Below are 18712 nucleotides of genomic sequence, written 5' to 3' on the forward strand. Positions count from 1 at the left end.
CCTATTTATTACTAGTGTTGAGTTGTACTACCTCCTTTTTACATTCGCAACAAAAGGTAGTAAAGACGCGTGCGGGACTGATGATCCATTGATCAGGGCCCAAAGTGTATTCTTCATTACGTTAGCTCATGTGGTTTAACTCGTTTCAGCCTTTTTACTTCGTCAGTTATGTCCAGAAGGAGGATGGCTTCGGTATTGGTGTGGTTATGGAGTCTTTTTTCGTGTCCGAAGGCAATTTTCCGAATTACCTCAGCTACCCATTTAATTTCTAAGTCTCTGTGAATTTCGTTGTTTGTCACGTAGCGATATGCGTTGGTGATCATACGAAGAAATTTGTTTTGGCTTGTTTGTATGATATCTATGTTGGATTTTTTATCGAGTCGATCTATGGCTGTAGACTTTCTCCAACTGTTGTTAATCAAGCAAATTGTTCCATAAATGATGCCAATACTTGTGCTATTACCGTTTACGACAGTCAAGAAAACATTTCTTTTCTTCGGTTACTCACTCTTAAGGTGTTGCCTTTTATAGAATGGTGCATACTTACTTCTAGCATGAATCAAACAATAAATACATGCGACCGCGATGTATTTGATGTGGTATTATGCAATTCAGTGATGATATTTGTAACTTACGCCGCCTGTGATCAATGTCGTATGAATGTATTTTATCGCACTAGTGCGATAAAAGGCACGTGTTACTAAAGTCACACTAAGATTATCTTTGGTATTTATTCGATTTTCTTCATTGCATAAAACGTTGTATGCAACAAGAATCGTATGCTGGTATATTATCGCACAAGACGTCTTGCCAACTTCGGCTTCGCTTCGGATTGACAATCTGACATCTAGTGCGACAATATACCTCCATACGATTCTTGTGACATAATGGTTATTGATGAAACACGAATCGTATGATTCAGTTTTTTATTACACTAGATGTATGTCGATTGTCAACCAGAGGCGAAGCCGAGGTTGACAAGACATCGTGTGCGATAAAATACCTTCATACGATTCGTGTTTCATACAACGTTTTATGCAATTCAGTGAGCGAATTCCCCAAGACTACACAAACCACAAAAACAAAATTTTCACTAAAAAAAACTGACAGTAAGACCCTATTTAGCCCAAAAGCACATAAAATTACCTTTCAAATGATACCCCACACGACCATGTACGGCTCGTGTAACTAGAGAAATATTGGTAAGAAAAGTGCGAGTTTTCGGTTGAAAACTTCAACTGCACATATTTCAGTGTGGATTAATTTTAAAACCAATGAGTCTCTATTCGGCTCAATAGTTCATGTCATTACCTTTCTAATGACACCCCACACGACCCTGTACGAAACGTGTACCCGGAGAAATTTTGGTAAGAAAAGTGCAAGTTTACGGTTTTTGATCACCTTTCACCAGTCACAAAAGCTTCGAAGAATTTTTTTGAAAGTGGTTTTGGGTTCTAGGGTCGAAGTCCTTTCTAGGCACATATAAAAAAGTCCACTGGAAAATGCGTCCGATTTCGGTAGGCTGTTTTTCAAAAGAATCCCTCTATTCATAACAGTTGTTATTGCATTTGATGAATATATGATTATGATCGTGTCGATGTATTTTGGGTGCGATAAATTTTTTTTCGCACTGATTTTTTGATGAAATAAAACTGGTTCTTATGACACTGCACACAGGCTGCGTAAGCTCGTAGCTCTTTCGAATTGACTTCGTCACACTAGAGCTACGCAGATGTTTTTGTATTTGTAATTTTGAAACTGAAATGAAATGTAAGTATCGAATTCGCTCACTGAATTGCATAAATAACTATAAAACTTCGAAAATGAGAGAAATTGGTTCTGTGCTTGTTGTAAGGGTCAATTAATATTATTTAGCTGCCCCAACCTTCATAGAGGGTTGTTTTTGGTACATTCACATAAAAAATCTAATTTGGAAAAACCAGCACCGAAGACAATTGGCTCATTAAGAAGTGTGTTACCGAGTGAGCTGAGCACGCTGTGTCCAAGTTGTTATATTCTAAGAGTAATTATACCTGGTCCTAACATAGAATACGAAATGTTTGGAAGTATTTAATAAAGTGGGCAAACTGAACTATCAAAGCGTCAACATATGCATGTATTGGTAGAAAATCGTACCAATCAGGGACAACATTAATCGTACGAAATATTTACCAGTCTAGGTATAATTTGTTTAAGATCATATCAGAAGTTAACGGATAATGTAAACAAAAGCAAAATTAATTAGAAAAGTGTCGCAATTTGTCTGATTAATAATATACAAACGATTTGATGCCTCGCAGCAAATTCTCTGCTTCTGCTACTTTAGTATTTTAGGAAATGTGTCTATATGGATGACTCTACAATAAAACAAATATATTTACAGCCCACTTGAGCCATCGTGCCGTTTGTCATGATCTATTTGCACCTAATAAAGTGTTATCTCTTCTGCCTTGAACTTAGGCATTCACAGATCATGGCCCCACGTTAGTGAAGGGCCGTGACGCAAGTCCGTTCACACTGAAAAATTTGACAAAAAAATTTTTCCGCAGGACTGAGGAACATATATACACGAACTTTTTGACTTTTCCCCCTTTGCTCCTACTACCCCCAAAAGTATTTTATTCGTAATCTGGGCGTCCATACGAGTTCAACGAGCTATCACATAAGGTTAAAATTTGGCCGAGATATTAAATTTCAAAACTTGGAAATTTGCAGAAATTTGTATGAAGAAATGGATTTTCATACAATTTGAAATTGATGAATTTTACCAACCTTTGTCACTTTGTCACTCTGTTACTTTGTCACTTTGTTCTGTTATTCTGTTATTCTGTTAACCGAAACTTTTGAATTTACCGGTGAATTTGGCTGAAATTTTCAGGGTATGTTAAGGACGTAATTCTAAGAAACTAATTTGAAGGCATTTTTATAAAAGCTTATAATTTCGGAGTTATGAGCGTGTTAAGCTATTGAGCTATGGAACCTATAACTCGGAAAATATAGAGTTTCAGATTTCATTCGACACGTGTTTCATGGTTTCCCTAAAAAGTCGCTTATTTTGGAGATATGGGCGTTTTAAGTGCGAGCTATGTCAGTCATAACTCGGAAAGTACTGCAGATAGAAAGTTCGTTTAAAAGACAAATTGATAGAGTTTTACATTCTAGTCGACACGTGTTTCATGGTTTTCTTAAAAAGTCGCTTATTTGGGAGCTATGAGCGTTTTAAGTGCCTCAAATTTTCGATTTTGGTCAAATTTTCGATATTCATGAATTTTTCGATTTTAGACTTTTCGATTTTCATCAAATTTTTGAATTCCGTAAAATTTTCGATTTTCGTCAAATGAAAGCTGGAAGGTTGAGGTTAAGAGAAAGTTATACAGTTTTCCAAGAAGAATATTTTCGTTCAAACTGCATAGTATAATTGTCTATTATCTTCGACCCAATTCTAAAAATCACAACTTACAAAGGAGCTGATATCGCCCAAAACCACTTGCAGTGGAGGTGTGACGCAAGTCCTGTTATCCACTTACAAAAGAACTGATATCGGTGTAGGTGACGCTTACAGATTCTACACGCAAAAAGATATGCGTCACAAATGGCAGCTGATGAGCAAAGTACGCGAAAGTTTTATCAACAAAAATCTTACCAGAATTTTAGGAAGAAAATTGTAATAAAAAAGTTTGCGTCACAAGTGGCAGATGTTGAGGAAGGAAAATTTTTATAATTGTGAAATATATTCCTTTAACGAATGGAATTCAAACGGAAGAAAGCCGAATCATCTGCCACTTTTTGACGCAAGTTTTTTTTTGTTATAATTTTCTTCCTAAAATTTTTCTGGTAAGATTTTTGTTGATAAAACTTTCACGTACTTTCCTCATCAGCTTTTTGCGTGTAGAATCTGTAAGCGTCACCTACACCGATATCAGTTCTTTTGTAAGTGGATAACAGGACTTGCGTCACACCTCCACTGCAAGTGGTGCACGTACACAGGTCATTTTCCTCTTGTAACGCTAGATGAATGACGTTATGCACTAATATTCTCAGTGGATATAGTGACACACAGCACACGCATCCCATAGGTACATAACACACCTTCTCGCGACAGAATTGCTCTTTAATTGTGAATGATATCTGTGTGATCTTCACTGACTATGGAATTGTAAATTGAAAGTCATCGTTGATAAAACCGGTTCTCCGCGCTTATCACTTGGGAAAAACAAATAAGCTCAATCAACATCATTAAATCTTGAAATTGAGTTTTTGTACAGCTACATTTATTGTTCAGTCGTACCTGTCGCGTCAGTTCATTGAGAAGGCGTTACGAAAATGGAGACATTTTCGTTAGTTATTGTCATTTTGTCAAGTATCGTCGCTGCTGCATACTGGTACATTCATCACACACTGCTATATTGGAAAAATAGAAATGTTCCTCACATTGAACCAGAGTTTTTCTACGGAAATGCACGCGGCATAAGCAAAAAATTCAGTCCCAACGAGTTCGTTCAAAGGATGTACTTGAAATTGAAATCGATGAATGTGGGACCGGTGGCCGGTGTTTATCTGCTTATTCAGAAATCGGCCTACATCATGGACCTGGATTTGATCAAACAAATTCTCGTCAGAGATTTTAACATCTTCACCAATCGGGGCATTTATCACAACGAGAAAGATGACCCGTTGTCGGCAAACTTGGCCGCTGTGGAAGACGATGCGTGGAGAAGCTTGAGGCAGAAGATCACCCCGACGTTTACAAGTGGTAAGTTGAAAACGATGTTCGCAACCATTATGGACATCTCCAATACACTCGTCAAAACGATCAGGAAAGAATCAGCGGCAACAGGACAGCTAGAAATTAAATTGGTCCTGTCCCGATTTACTACCGATGTGATCGGGTCGACGGCATTCGGGATTGAGTGCAATAGTTTGGAAGATCCGACTACACTGTTTTATCAGATGGGCATCAAGACTTTCAGTAACATAAACTTTGTGAAACGAACATTCCTGGCTATGTTTTCCAGTCTGGGGAAAAAACTACGGATGACCACCACCAACAAAGAAATTGGTGATTTCTATATGGACGTCGTTAAAAGAACAGTGAACTATCGAGAACAACATCCAGAGCTACATAGAAACGATTTTTTGAATTTGCTGCTTAAGCTGAAGGGTCCGGACGCATTAACATTTAATCAATTAGCTGCACAATCAGTTGTATTCTTTAATGCTGGTATGCCGTGCTGTATACTTGTCCATGATTTTGATTTCACAGTTTTTACTCAAATAGGATTCGAAACAAGTTCCACCACTTTAACCTTTTGCATGTACGAGCTTTCAATAAACGAAGATATTCAAAGGAGAGCCCGTGAATCAGTGATCAAAGTGTTGGAGAAGCACGGTAATGAATATACTTACGAGGCCGTAAATGACATGGCCTATGTGGAACAGTGTATTAACGAAACACTGAGACTACATTCACCAGCTTTGGGTACTGCCAGAATTGCCAAACGAGACTATCCAATTCCAAACACAAATATTGTAATTGAGAAAGGAACGACTGTTACAATACCATTTTCAGGTATTTGTTAATTTATGTGCGGTGTCAAGCAGTCTTTATCTAATTTAAGACATTTAAAGGGATCCATTTGGACCCAGACATTTATCCGAATCCACGAAAATTCGATCCAGATCGCTTTTCTCCGGAAGAAGTAGAAAAACGCCACCCGTTTGCATTTTTACCGTTTGGGGAAGGCCCGCGCATATGTATTGGAATGAGGTGAGACACTGGATTTATTGATGAGTATCCACATAGCACTCTAGTTCCCAAGCAGTAACATAGCAAAAATGTGGAGTCTATTGCAATATGCACTCATTTCGTACGAATATTTTCTTTGTGTGAGTTAAAGAACAATATTCATGCGATTTGGTACGCATGTGTGGGTAAAATGGACTCTAAATCTGACGTCTCACATTTGTTTGTTCATGCTTGTACCGAGGGTGCTATGGTATCCACACAACTAAAATGTTTGTCGAATGTGATGTAGATTTGCTGTACTCGAGATGAAGATTGCTCTTGCAAAAATTCTAACCAACTTTGAGTTTGCCCTCGATCGAACCAAGACTACAGTTCCAATCATTTACGCTACCGATCGAATACTTTTGGCACCGAAAGAAGATGTTATAATTAAATTTAAATCAATCTAACAATATTTGCATTTAATCTTGTGGAACAAAGTGGACAGTCGTCATTGTGTTATCGACAAAGACGACAAAAATGTTGGTCTCTGCATAATGAAGCGAATGTTGAAGTATGAAGTAAAATATTTTGCGATTTTTTTATTGATCTGTTACGAACGGATATCATCAAAAATTTTGTGAATCAGTTGATCGAGGACTCATTCCCGTCCCGTCCGATGGTACATCTGTTCTCTCTTTGTGCATATATTGTCACGAAACTTGTGTTGCGCTTTACAAAGGTATTTACCAAATTTTTTAGTATAAATAAAAACAGATAAGACTATAGTGCATCAGTTTTGTTTTCAAGTATCGGACCAATTCTATTGATCCACAACAATACACTCCGTAAATCAGCCGTATAGACAGAACTTGCAACAGCTGGTCTTTTATTCGCTTAAAAATATTCAAAACATTTTATCCAAGTTCACTATTATCCCTAAAGTACCTAAAGAAACTGTTCATTCACGCTTATCTTAAAAATCATTAGTTTACTTCCATAAAACCGCACACTGTAGACTCTACAGGACGACGGTGTCCGCCAAGCTTGCGGAATGTCACAATTATTATAAATTGATTGATGGAATAAAATGCGAATTGTACATTTTAATGAAATAACTTATAGCGTAAAATGAACGCGGTACAAGTGAGGCGAAAGCGGCGAAAGTGAGGAATATTGGTTGCGTTGGTGTTGCACTGTCCATATTCCATATTGACAAAGTGTTGTATTGCTTTGACTTGACCAAAATTGTTGAAAAAATTTCTTTTTTTCAACGAAGGGCGAACGAAACGTGTTACCGTTTACGATTCGTGACGAAACGTTTTACCGCTTACAATCATAATGCGGACGAACAACAGGACAAAACAATGCTGATTTCGGCGTATCACGCCATCATCAGTGCACCTATGTCCTAATGTTTTGCACGAAGACAATGGTGCAAAACATTAAGGTGAAACGATCGGTTTTAATGTTTTGCCCCATTGTCTTCGTGCAAAACATTAAAAGGAATCGATATATTTAATCGATACCATTAAAAGATGATACCAGAAAGTAATTTGTCTTGCGATGACTATGTGCATATCAGCACGACACAAATTGTACGAGCATTATATACACTTTTTCGTCATTTGTTAAAACTCTTTGTTTTTTTTTGCTATATCTCTCACATACAGCTTTTGCGGATCTCTCACATCCGACAATTTGTTTTTCGGTAATTTTAGTGACAATAAATAAATTGTTACTAAAACCGCGCAGAGTATGGCAGCCGTGGCGCCACCCACAGCTGCGATGCCAAACTTCAAAAAGCATCGATACAATTATTAATAAAATTGTTGTATTGCTTGGTCAGTAATTCAACATTGACAAAGTGTTGTATTGCTTTGACTAACCCAAAATTGTTGAAAAAATTTCTTTTATTCAACGAAGGGCGAACGAAACGTGTTACCGTTTACGATTCGTGACGAAACGTTTTACCGTTTACAATCATAATGCGGACGAACAACAGGACAAAACAATGCTGATTTCGGCATTGAACATCACATCATTAATGGAACAGTGCAACACTAATGCAACAGTTATTCCTCACTTATGCAACACTTGTATCACATTTATGTTACAGCATAATGAATTCCTAATGTTGTACAATTGTTTCATAAATGATGTACAACTGTAGCATAGTTGTAGCATTTTGATGTACGAATAACAAATTGACAGTGCTACAACTATGCTACAGTTGTACATGACTTATGGAACAATTGTGCAACACTAATGCTTCATTATGCTGTAACATAAATGTGGTACAAGTGTGGCAGAAGAAGTGAGGAATAATTGTTGCATTAGTGTTGCACTGTCAATTTCATATTCGTACAACAAAGTTGCTACAACTATGCTACAGTTGTGGAAAAATTATGCATTAATTATGCAAATTTGTTCTGCTTTTCATGAACATTGCTATTTGTCTCAATGGCGGTGTCTTCGACTGGTGATTGAGTATTAGCACAAATGAAGAGGCATCGATGCTTTGTTGAAAAGCATACATTTAGGCGTTTTTTAAATACGTGATTTTAGCTTACTTTTGATGATATCTTTCCACCAGAATCATTTTTCAAAAATATAGGACCGCAATAAATGACCACGATTGTGTTAGCTTGCAACATAAAATAGATTTGGTTGCAGTAGCTGGATCAGCTCTGAGAAAACTGAGCAGTTTATGAAAATTTCGTTGAACTGCTGGCTTTTCTGAGAACTGGTCAAACGACTGCAACCAAATCGGTGGCGGGACATTTACACACCGTCAATATCGTCAGGAACGATATTATCGTTTTTTAGACGATACTATCGTCCAAAAAAACGATATTATCGCCCAAAAAATTTTCATCCAGGACGATATTATCGTCTAAATTGAAAAATTCTAAAATATTGTCTGGACGATAGTATCGTTTTATTGTCGATATTATCGTTCAAAAGCGATATTATCGTTTTCTGGACGATATTACCGTTCTAGAAAATCTAATGGATATTTTCGTTTTCTGTACGATAATATCATCCAAAACGATAATATCGTCCTGGGCGATATTATCGTTTTCTTAAACGATAATATCGTCCAGGACGATACTATCGTTTAAAAAACAATAATATCGCCCAGGACGATATTATCGTTTAGTTTTGGGTGGTAGTATTGTCCAGGACTCAATTTTACTCAAAGGTGCAGCAAGAACCGAATTCTCTTCCAAAATATCGAAAAACAATTGTCAGAGGAAATCACCTACACATCAGTGTTTAAAAAAGGCGTTTAGTTCGTCCCTAAATAATTCATCTTTTTACGAATGAATACCAACTTTGATTGTACATAAAAAGCGTTTTAACACGCCGAGCGATCCGGCCCATTGCCCCGGAGCGAAGCGGAGGGCCGCAATGCGAGCCGGGCGCCGGAACGGTGTCGGAACTTAGGAGTTAATTTTTTTTTCTCGCATCGTCTCATACTTAGTCTGTGTAATTTTTCTATATAAAATTTAAATTTACGGAACCAAATGAACCAATTTTTAATATATATTTGCCGTCTATAAAAAGGTGTTTATCTACAAGATTTTGTGTTTCGTCTTCAACAACCATCCAGAACGATAATATCGCCCAGGACGATATTATCGTCTAGAATTTTTATTTTAAATAAATTAAAAACGATATTATCGTCTCAAAAATTATCGTCCAGGACGATAATATCGTCCAAAATAACGATAAATTTGTTCAGAAAAAGAAAATAACGATAATATCGTCCAGCGGATATTTTCATTCAGGACGATATTATCGTCAAAAAAACAATATTATCGTCCAAAAAAACGATATTATCGTTTAAAAACGATATTATCGTTTAAAAACGATATTATCGCTTTTTTAAACGATAATATCATCAAGAAAACGATAATATCATCCTGAAAATATTTTAAAATTTATAATTTTAGACGATATTATCGATGAGGCGACATAACTGCACTGTCAATATCGTCAGGAACGATATTATCGTTTTTTAGACGATAGTATCGTCTAAAAAACAATATTATCGTTTTTTGGACGATAGTATCGTTTTTTAGACGATAGTATCGTTTTTTAGACGATAGTATCGTCCAAAAACGATAGTATCGTTTTTTAGACGATACTATCGTCTAAAAAACGATATTATCGTCCAAAAAAAATTCATCCAGGACGATAATATCGTCTAAAATTATAAATTTTAAAATATTTTCAGGACGATATTATCGTTTTCTTGATCCAAAAAAACGATAATATCTTTCCTGACGATATTGACGGTGTGGAAATGTCCCGCCACCGATAATATCGTCCTGGATGAAATTTTTTTGGACGATAATATCGTTTTTTAGACGATAGTATCGTCTAAAAAACGATACTATCGTCCAAAAAACGATAATATCTAAATCAACCAAATCTATTTTCTGTTGAAAGTTGACCAAGCTAACATATTAGTATTAGTGGTGGTTGTACATTTTTCTCAAGGGATCCTATATTGCCGACTAGAAAATCACTATAAACTGTCAAAGTGAAATAGTGTATACATGCACGAATGCAAAAACTCTCAAATTACAACATAAAGTTAAACGGTAAAGACAACGCACTCCAAGAACAGACACAAGAACAGGTTTTTTTAACGGTCAAAAAGCCTCTTATTTTGGTCCCCGCAGTGGTAGTATACCAACATAAAAAGTTAAATATGAAAAATTCTGACTACAGCGTCGTTTAGGCAAATTATTTTGAATTTGTTCTGGTGTCTTCTATGGAGTGCGTTGGTAAAGACTAATGGAACTATAACGACTTTTTGATGGTTGTCATAAGACCAGCAAACATTGAAAATATCTTCAAAACTACCACCTTATTGGTAAAGGGTGATCTCGACTATGCTCACATTTCCATTACTTTTGGGAAAAACGCGCTCTAAAAATGCAAATCTTTATGATTCTCATTCTGCGACTTTGTTACCTGCAGGGTTAATGAAAGCAAACGAACCATTCACTAATGAATGGTTTTTTCCAGAAAATAAATAAGAACGAAGGCAATAATAGCCAAGACATGTAGCCTGATCAGATAGGTTTTTGGTTAAATATGAGTGTAATAGTTCAATTCCAGTCCGTTTAATTTTGTTCTTTGAAGACACAACTAGTAGAACATTGCCGTTAAAAGATTCACGTGACATAGTTGCAGCGAAAATAGACTTGAAAAGTGATGGTGAGCTGATTAATGTAAAGCAAAATAGAACTCTTTATTTAAGTCACAAAAAGTAGTGTTTAACGCCACGATTTAATATAAGATAATTAAGAACAGTTCCTGGAAATTACGGAAATTAAGACATACGGTGTGAAAGTGAAATTTTATTTTGAGACGAACTCTTATCAACATCCAGAAAAACATTCTTTCTTTGTGACAAAGTTCACATCTCATAAATTTCAAGTGACTGTACAGTGTACTACGCCAAAAAACAAGTGCTATAACGAACAAATAGAACGAAGAAATAGAAAAATTATTTTGAAAATCAGTGACCAAAGTACAATTTAAACAAAAACGAAAAAGTCTAAAAATGTGGAATGCCATAGTCGATAGTATTTTGAGTGATTTGGTTGTAGACAGTTCCACTGAATATTTTCAGGCGAAATTTTTGAGACACGATAGGTACAGATGCACGATCTGCAATTATGGTAGCTATCTTGCGGACGAACGAATAAACCATAGTGTGTGGACTCATCCAGATATGCCCATAGATGATGACACCTACGAACTCTACGATATGGGTAGCAGTGAATATTTGGTAGAAGAAACCAAGACCGACAATTGGTACAAGTGCAGCGTATGCAATGAATACTTTCCAGATGAAGAGTTTGATAGCCATCTTGAGCAACACCGTCCTGATTTGCAATTCGTCCTTTACGAGTGCTTGGATATGGACAGAAACGATAATCCGAACCGACTGCACGAATGTAAGGTCTGCAATCTGCATGTGACGGATTTGAATAACCATCATATTGCGTGTCATCCTAACATATCTGCACTGCAGATGCTGCAGTAAAACATTGAAACCAAGTACCTAAAAACACGACGAAAAATTGTCTGGTATACGGCTATTCATCTGTTATCGATAAAGATGACAAAAATAATGACAAGCACTGAGTAATATGGTCCTTTATGCAGTAAAATACATGTTTAAAAAAATGAAGTACAAGATTTGAACAGATCAACCGATTGAAAATACTTTGATTAATTGAAGTAATAGACGCGATAATAATACCGGTCATACGCTTGCCGTATGTAACAGGTTAAAAAGATGAGTGTCGTAATGTAAGGAATGTAAGACGTTTTGTTTGTATGTAAATGTAAAAATAAATGATTTTTCAATAAAATTCAATTTAACAAAATTTCGTTTCGTATTTTTTGTTCAATTGTCTCATCGCTTAGCGCGTTCCAATCATTACACAAACAAACATCCGTATTCCGTGGCTGATTATACCGAGATGCTATAATGGCACTGGATAAAACTGGCGCTTGAAAATCAACAATGGACTGTGTGAAACTAAAGTGACACCTTTCATATTTCCGCTTACATAAACTTGTTTCACCGAAACAGCGCTTCGAGGTATTTTGTTTCTTAAAAGGGTTATGCATCAAAGCTCTCCAAGTTTTGCCCTAGCACATCTTAGACTCATAGCATAAGATACTTACAAATGTTATGTCAAATGTTAAGTCAGATGGCGTTCAACCCTTAAATTGTCGCAACTTGTCTAATAACATAGTAAAAATAAAACTTTTAGTGTAGTATCGAACTCCCCGACGTAGCCAATTTTCCTTATCTTAATACTATCTGCCGCCATAAAAAAAAACGAATTTTGCAAGAAAATATCTAAGAACCCAATTTTTCGGACCACCCTGTATTTTCTACACCATAAGTTCTTTGAGTATTTTTGTTCGCAGCTTATAGAACACCAGTTGTTCCTAACTTATGTTAACAGGTTTCTTTTAGCGAATTCGGTTCCAGACCTCGCCACCTCTTATATGTTAGGAAAGTAACTATTTTTGACTCTTATAATTTAAAAGACTAATTCACAACGCACATGACCACATTACCCATCTTACAGACATTAAAGAAATGATGGAGACTCATAAGTAAAACGAACAATGATACCGATTCCGATGACGGTATTAGAGCTATAAACACTATTTGAGACCCAATACACACCAGTGGTGTTGGGACCTCATCAGCTGATCTACTGTTCACGCTTTCGCTCTATTAACAACTGAGCCGCAACAAAATATTGTTTTTAGAAGATGCGTGATGTAAACTTTAAATAAATAAAAAAGCAAAAGGTGTAATTAATGGTATGCATTTTGCATTTTTACCGTTTGGGGAAGGCCCGAGCATATGTATTGGAATGAGGTGAGACACTGGATTTATTGATGAGTATCCACATAGCACTCTAGCTCCCAAGCAGTAACATAGCAAAAATGTGGAGTCTATTGCAATATGCACTCATTTTGTGCGAATATTTTCTTTGTGTGAGTTAAAGAACACAATTCATGCGATTTGGTACGCATGTGTGGGTAAAATGGACTCTAAATCTGACGTCTCACATTTGTTTGTTCATGCTTGTACCGAGGGTGCTATGGTATCCACACAACTAAAATGTTTGTCGAATGTGATGTAGATTTGCTGTACTCTTGTAAAAATCCTGACCAACTTTGAGTTTGCCCTCGATCGAACCAAGACTACAGTTCCAATCATTTACGCTACCGATCGAATACTTTTGGCACCGAAAGAAGATGTTATAATTAAATTTAAATCAATCTAACAATATTTGCATTTAATCTTGTGGAACAAAGTGGACAGTCGTCATTGTGTTATCGACAAAGACGACAAAAATATTGGTCTCTGCATAATGAAGCGAATGTTGAAGTATAAAGTAAAAGATTTTTCAATTTTTTATTGATCTGTTACGAACGGATATCATCAAAAATTTTGTGAATGAGGTGATCGAGGACTCATTCCCGTCCCGTCCGATGGTACATCTGTTCTCTCTTTGTGCATATATTGTCACGAAACTTGTGTTGCGCTTTACAAAGGTATTTACCAAATTTTTTAGTATAAATAAAAACAGATAAGACTATAGTGCATCAGTTTTGTTTTCAAGTATCGGACCAATTCTATTGATCCACAACAATACACTCCGTAAATCAGCCGTATAGACAGAACTTGCAACAGCTGGTCTTTTATTCGCTTAAAAATATTCAAAACATTTTATCCAAGTTCACTATTATCCCTAAAGTACCTAAAGAAACTGTTCATTCACGCTTATCTTAAAAATCATTTCCATAAAACCGCACACTGTAGACTCTACAGGACGACGGTGTCCGCCAAGCTTGCGGAATGTCACAATTATTATAAATTGATTGATGGAATAAAATGCGAATTGTACATTTTAATGAAATAACTTATAGCGTAAAATGAACGCGGCGAAAGTGAGGAATATTGGTTGCGTTGGTGTTGCACTGTCCATATTCCATATTGACAAAGTGTTGTATTGCTTTGACTTGACCAAAATTGTTGAAAAAATTTCTTTTATTCAACGAAGGGCGAACGAAACGTGTTACCGTTTATGATTCGTGACGAAACGTTTTACCGTTTACAATCATAATGCGGACGAACAACAGGACAAAACAATGCTGATTTCGGCGTATCACGTCATCATCAGTGCACCTATGTCCTAATGTTTTGCACGAAGACAATGGTGCAAAACATTAAGGTGAAACGATCGGTTTTAATGTTTTGCCCCATTGTCTTCGTGCAAAACATTAAAAGGAATCGATATATTTAATCGATACCATTAAAAGATGATACCAGAAAGTAATTTGTCTTGCGATGACTATGTGCGGCCCTCCGCTTCGCTCCGGGGCAATGGGCCGGATCGCTCGGCGTGGTAAAACGCTTTTTATGTACAATCAAAGTTGGTATTCATTTCGTAAAAAGATGAATTATTTAGGGACGAACTAAACGCCTTTTTTAAACACTAATGTGTAGGTGATTTCCTCTGACAATTATTTTTCGATATTTTGGAAGAGAATTCGGTTCTTGCTGCACCTTTGAGTAAAATTGAGTCCTGGACAATATTACCACCCAAAACTAAACGATAATATCGTTTTGGACGATATTATCGTACAGAAAACGAAAATATTCAATAAAACAATAAAACAATAAAACGATACTATCGTCCAGACAATATTTTAGAATTTTTCAATTTAGACGATATTATCGTCCTGTATGAAAATTTTTTGGGCGATAATATCGTTTTTTTGGACGATAGTATCGTCTAAAAAACGATAATATCGTTTTTGAGACGATACTATCGTCCAAAAAACGATATTATCGTTTTTTTGGACGATACTATCGTCTAAAAACGATATTATCGTTTTTTAGATGATAGTATCGTTTTTTAGACGATAGTATCGTCCAAAAAAACGATAATATCGTTCCTGACGATATTGACGGTGTGGAAATGTCCCGCCACCGATATTATCGTCCTGGATGAAATTTTTTTGGACGATATTATCGTTTTTCAGACGATACTATCGTCTAAAAAACGATACTATCGTCCAAAAAACGATAATATCGTTCCTGACGATATTGACCGTGTAGTTATGTCGCCTCATCAACCAAATCTATTTTCTGTTGAAAGTTGACCAAGCTAACATATTAGTATTAGTGGTGGTTGTACATTTTTCTAAAGCGATCCTATATTGGCGACTAGAAAATCACTATAAACTGTCAAAGTGAAATAGTGTATACATGCAATAATTACAACATAAAGTTAAACGGTAAAGACAACGCACTCCAAGAACAGACACAAGAACAGGTTTTTTTTAACGGTCAAAAAGCCTCTTATTTTGGTCCCCGCAGTGGTAGTATACCAACATAAAAAGTTAAATATGAAAAATTCTGACTACAGCGTCGTTTAGGCAAATTATTTTAAATTTGTTCTGGTGTCTTCTTTGGAGTGCGTTGGTAAAGACTAATGGAACTATAATGACTTTTCGATAGTTTTCATAAAACCAGCAAACATTGAAAATCTCTTCAAAACTACCACCTTATTGGTAAAGGGTGATCTCGACTATGCTTACATTTCCATTACTTTTGGGAAAAACGCGCTCTAAAAATGCAAATCTTTATGATTCTCATTCTGCGACTTTGTTACCTGCAGGGTTAATGAAAGTAAACGAACCATTCACTAATGAATGGTTTTTTCCAGAAAATAAATAAGAACGAAGGCAATAATAGCCAAGACATGTAGCCTGATCAGATAGGTTTTTGGTTAAATATGAGTGTAATAGTTCAATTCCAGTCAGTTTAATTTTGTCCTTTGAAGACACAACTAGTAGAACATTGCCGTTAAAATATTCACGTGACATAGTTGCAGCGAAAATAGACTTGAAAAGTGTTGGTGAGCTGATTAATGTAAAGCAAAATAGAAGTCTTTATTTAAGTCACAAAAAGTAGTGTTTAACGCCACGAATTAATATAAGAAATTTTATTTTGAGACGAACTTTTATCAACATCCAGAAAAACATTCTTTCTTTGTGACAAAGTTCACATCTCATAAATTTCAAGTGACTGTACATTGTACTACGCCAAAAAACAAGTGCTATAACGAACAAATAGAACGAAGAAATAGAAAAATTATTTTGAAAATCAGTGACCAAAGTACAATTTAAACAAAAACGAAAAAGTCTAAAAATGTGGAATGCCATAGTCGATAGTATTTTGAGTGATTTGGTTGTAGACAGTTCCACTGAATATTTTCAGGCGAAATCTTTGAGAGTCGATTGGTACAGATGCACGATCTGCAATTTTGGTATCTATCTTGCGGACGAACGAATAAAACATAGTGTGTGGAATCATCCAGATATGCCCATAGATGATGACACCTACGAACTCTACGATATGGGTAGCAGTGAACATTTTGTAGAAGAAACCACGCCCGACAATTGGTACAAGTGCAGCGTATGCAATGAATACTCTCCAGATGACGAGTTTGATAGCCATCTTGAGCAACACCATCCTGATTTGGAATTCGTCGTTTACGAGTCCTTGCATATGGACAGAAACGATAATCCGAACCGACTGTACGAATGTAAGGTCTGCAATCTGTATGTGACGGATTTGAATAACCACCGTATGGCGTGTCTTCCTGAAGATTCTGCAATAAAACATTGAAACCAAGTACCTGCATGATAGAAAACACGACGAAATATTGTCTGGTTGTTTGAAGTAAAACGTTAACTTTGTATTGGATCAATATATGTTAAATTAAAAAGAAATTTTGAAAATGGTGGAAAGTTAGAGCTTAAAAAGATGAGTGTCGTAATGTAAGGAATGTAAATGTAAAAATAAATGATTTTTCAATAAAATAAATTTTGTAGCAAATCGTTTCGTATTTTTTGTTCTTTCTCATCAGCGCTTAGCGCGTTCCAATCGGTATACAAACACACATCCGCATTCCGTGGCTGATTATACCGATGCCATATTTCCATTGCGCTGGATAAAACTAGCGCTTCAAAATCAACAATGGACTATGTGAAACTAAAGTGACACCTTTCAAATTTCCGCTTAAATAAACTTGTTTCACCGAAACAGCGCTTCGAGGTATTTTGTTTGCATCAAAGCTCTCCAAGTTTTGCCCTAGCACATCTTAGACTCATAACGCTCATAACATACGATACTTACAAATGTTGAGTCAGATTGCGTTCAACCCTTAAATTAGCGTAACTTGTCTAATAACATAGTAAAAATAAAACTTTTAGTGTAGTATCGAGGTATAGCCCGATCATTTGAAAAAAAAACATAGCTAACGCCGACCCGTACGAAACACCTATTCGTATCAAAATCCTTTAATGTGAAACTCTTCATTTCTCTTACTTCATTTTCTTCTCTGCTGAAAAACTATTCTTCCTTTAAAATCACTTACATTATCCACTCTTTGCCTTGTTATCATATACAATTGAATTGCCGGAGGCAATATAGACAGCCCCGTACGAAGTCAAATTTCATAAATTCCTATTTAAACAGCTATATACCGCTATATTTACCTATATTTCACTGTAAATAAACATTTCACAGAGGAATATGCTATTATATAGCTCTATATGCCTGTATATAGGTCAATATAGCTGTATATAGGTATATATAGATGTCCATATATGGAATCCCTGAAACCCCTCACACTTAACACATTATTTCCATGTTAACAGAAACTCTCTAAGCATCATTTTTCCCACTTTATATCACTTTTAATAAAATCCAATATGGCCGCCGGCAGCCATTTTGTTAGGAAACCGAAAATAGTACCGACGCTTTACATTCGTCAATACCTTTCAAACAAAAAAAAAATCATGAAATTCGGTCAAAATTTACTCGAGATATTGACAAAATACTCCACGTTCACTGTACGGCCGAGTAGCCAGATAAGAGCTCACTCCAAGAGACCTAGCTCACGCTCCGGAGAACATAATTTAAAAAAAAAATTTTCCCTGAATACCTATCTAATAAAGCTAAAACAGACGAAATATGTTCAAATGTGGCCGACCTACAAGCAAAAACTGCTTGCCGCCCTGTGCCTGTTTCACACCAAGGGGTCTAACTCACAAGTCGGTCATCCGATTTCCATAAACTTTTTTTTTGTCGATCGGTATTGTAAATATCTTTCATTCGATGTATCATTTACGAGTATAGCGTTTAAATGTCCGGAGATATCTTCGAAAAACCGTAAAGCACTTATTGGGCCCCAGCTCAGGAGGGGTCGATCCAAAATCACTCATCTTCGAACTTAGCCTGTCTTTTGACATTACCAAACGGGGAAAAAAAGAATTTTCAAAATCGGATGCGTTTTACTCAAGTTATCGTGCAGACAGACAGACGGACGGACGGACAGACGGACAATTTTT

At 36.1% G+C, this 18712-nt stretch overlaps 1 protein-coding gene across 1 annotated transcript; it reads left to right on the forward strand.

Annotated features, from left to right (window-relative positions):
- The first annotated feature begins 4216 nt into the window (after positions 1 to 4216).
- LOC119076082 (probable cytochrome P450 6a20) lies at positions 4217 to 6262 on the forward strand. Its single transcript, XM_037182733.1, has 4 exons — positions 4217 to 5221; positions 5279 to 5569; positions 5629 to 5767; positions 6036 to 6262. Exons 1-4 carry the CDS (start codon positions 4324 to 4326, stop codon positions 6193 to 6195), a joined length of 1488 nt encoding a protein of 495 aa, XP_037038628.1. The 5' UTR covers positions 4217 to 4323; the 3' UTR covers positions 6196 to 6262.
- Positions 6263 to 18712: the final 12450 nt, after the last annotated feature.

The sequence above is a fragment of the Bradysia coprophila genome, unplaced genomic scaffold, assembly GCF_014529535.1.
Source record: "Bradysia coprophila strain Holo2 unplaced genomic scaffold, BU_Bcop_v1 contig_232, whole genome shotgun sequence".
In the NCBI taxonomy this organism is placed as follows: domain Eukaryota; kingdom Metazoa; phylum Arthropoda; class Insecta; order Diptera; family Sciaridae; genus Bradysia; species Bradysia coprophila.

Coding starts and splice junctions, on each gene's coding strand:
- LOC119076082 (XM_037182733.1), top strand. CDS start 4,324: ATGGAGACATTTTCGTTAGTTATTGTCATTTTGTCAAGTATCGTCGCT. Junction 5,570..5,628: donor TGTTACAATACCATTTTCAG/GTATTTGTTAAT, acceptor AGACATTTAAAG/GGATCCATTTGGACCCAGAC. Junction 5,768..6,035: donor CGCATATGTATTGGAATGAG/GTGAGACACTGG, acceptor AATGTGATGTAG/ATTTGCTGTACTCGAGATGA.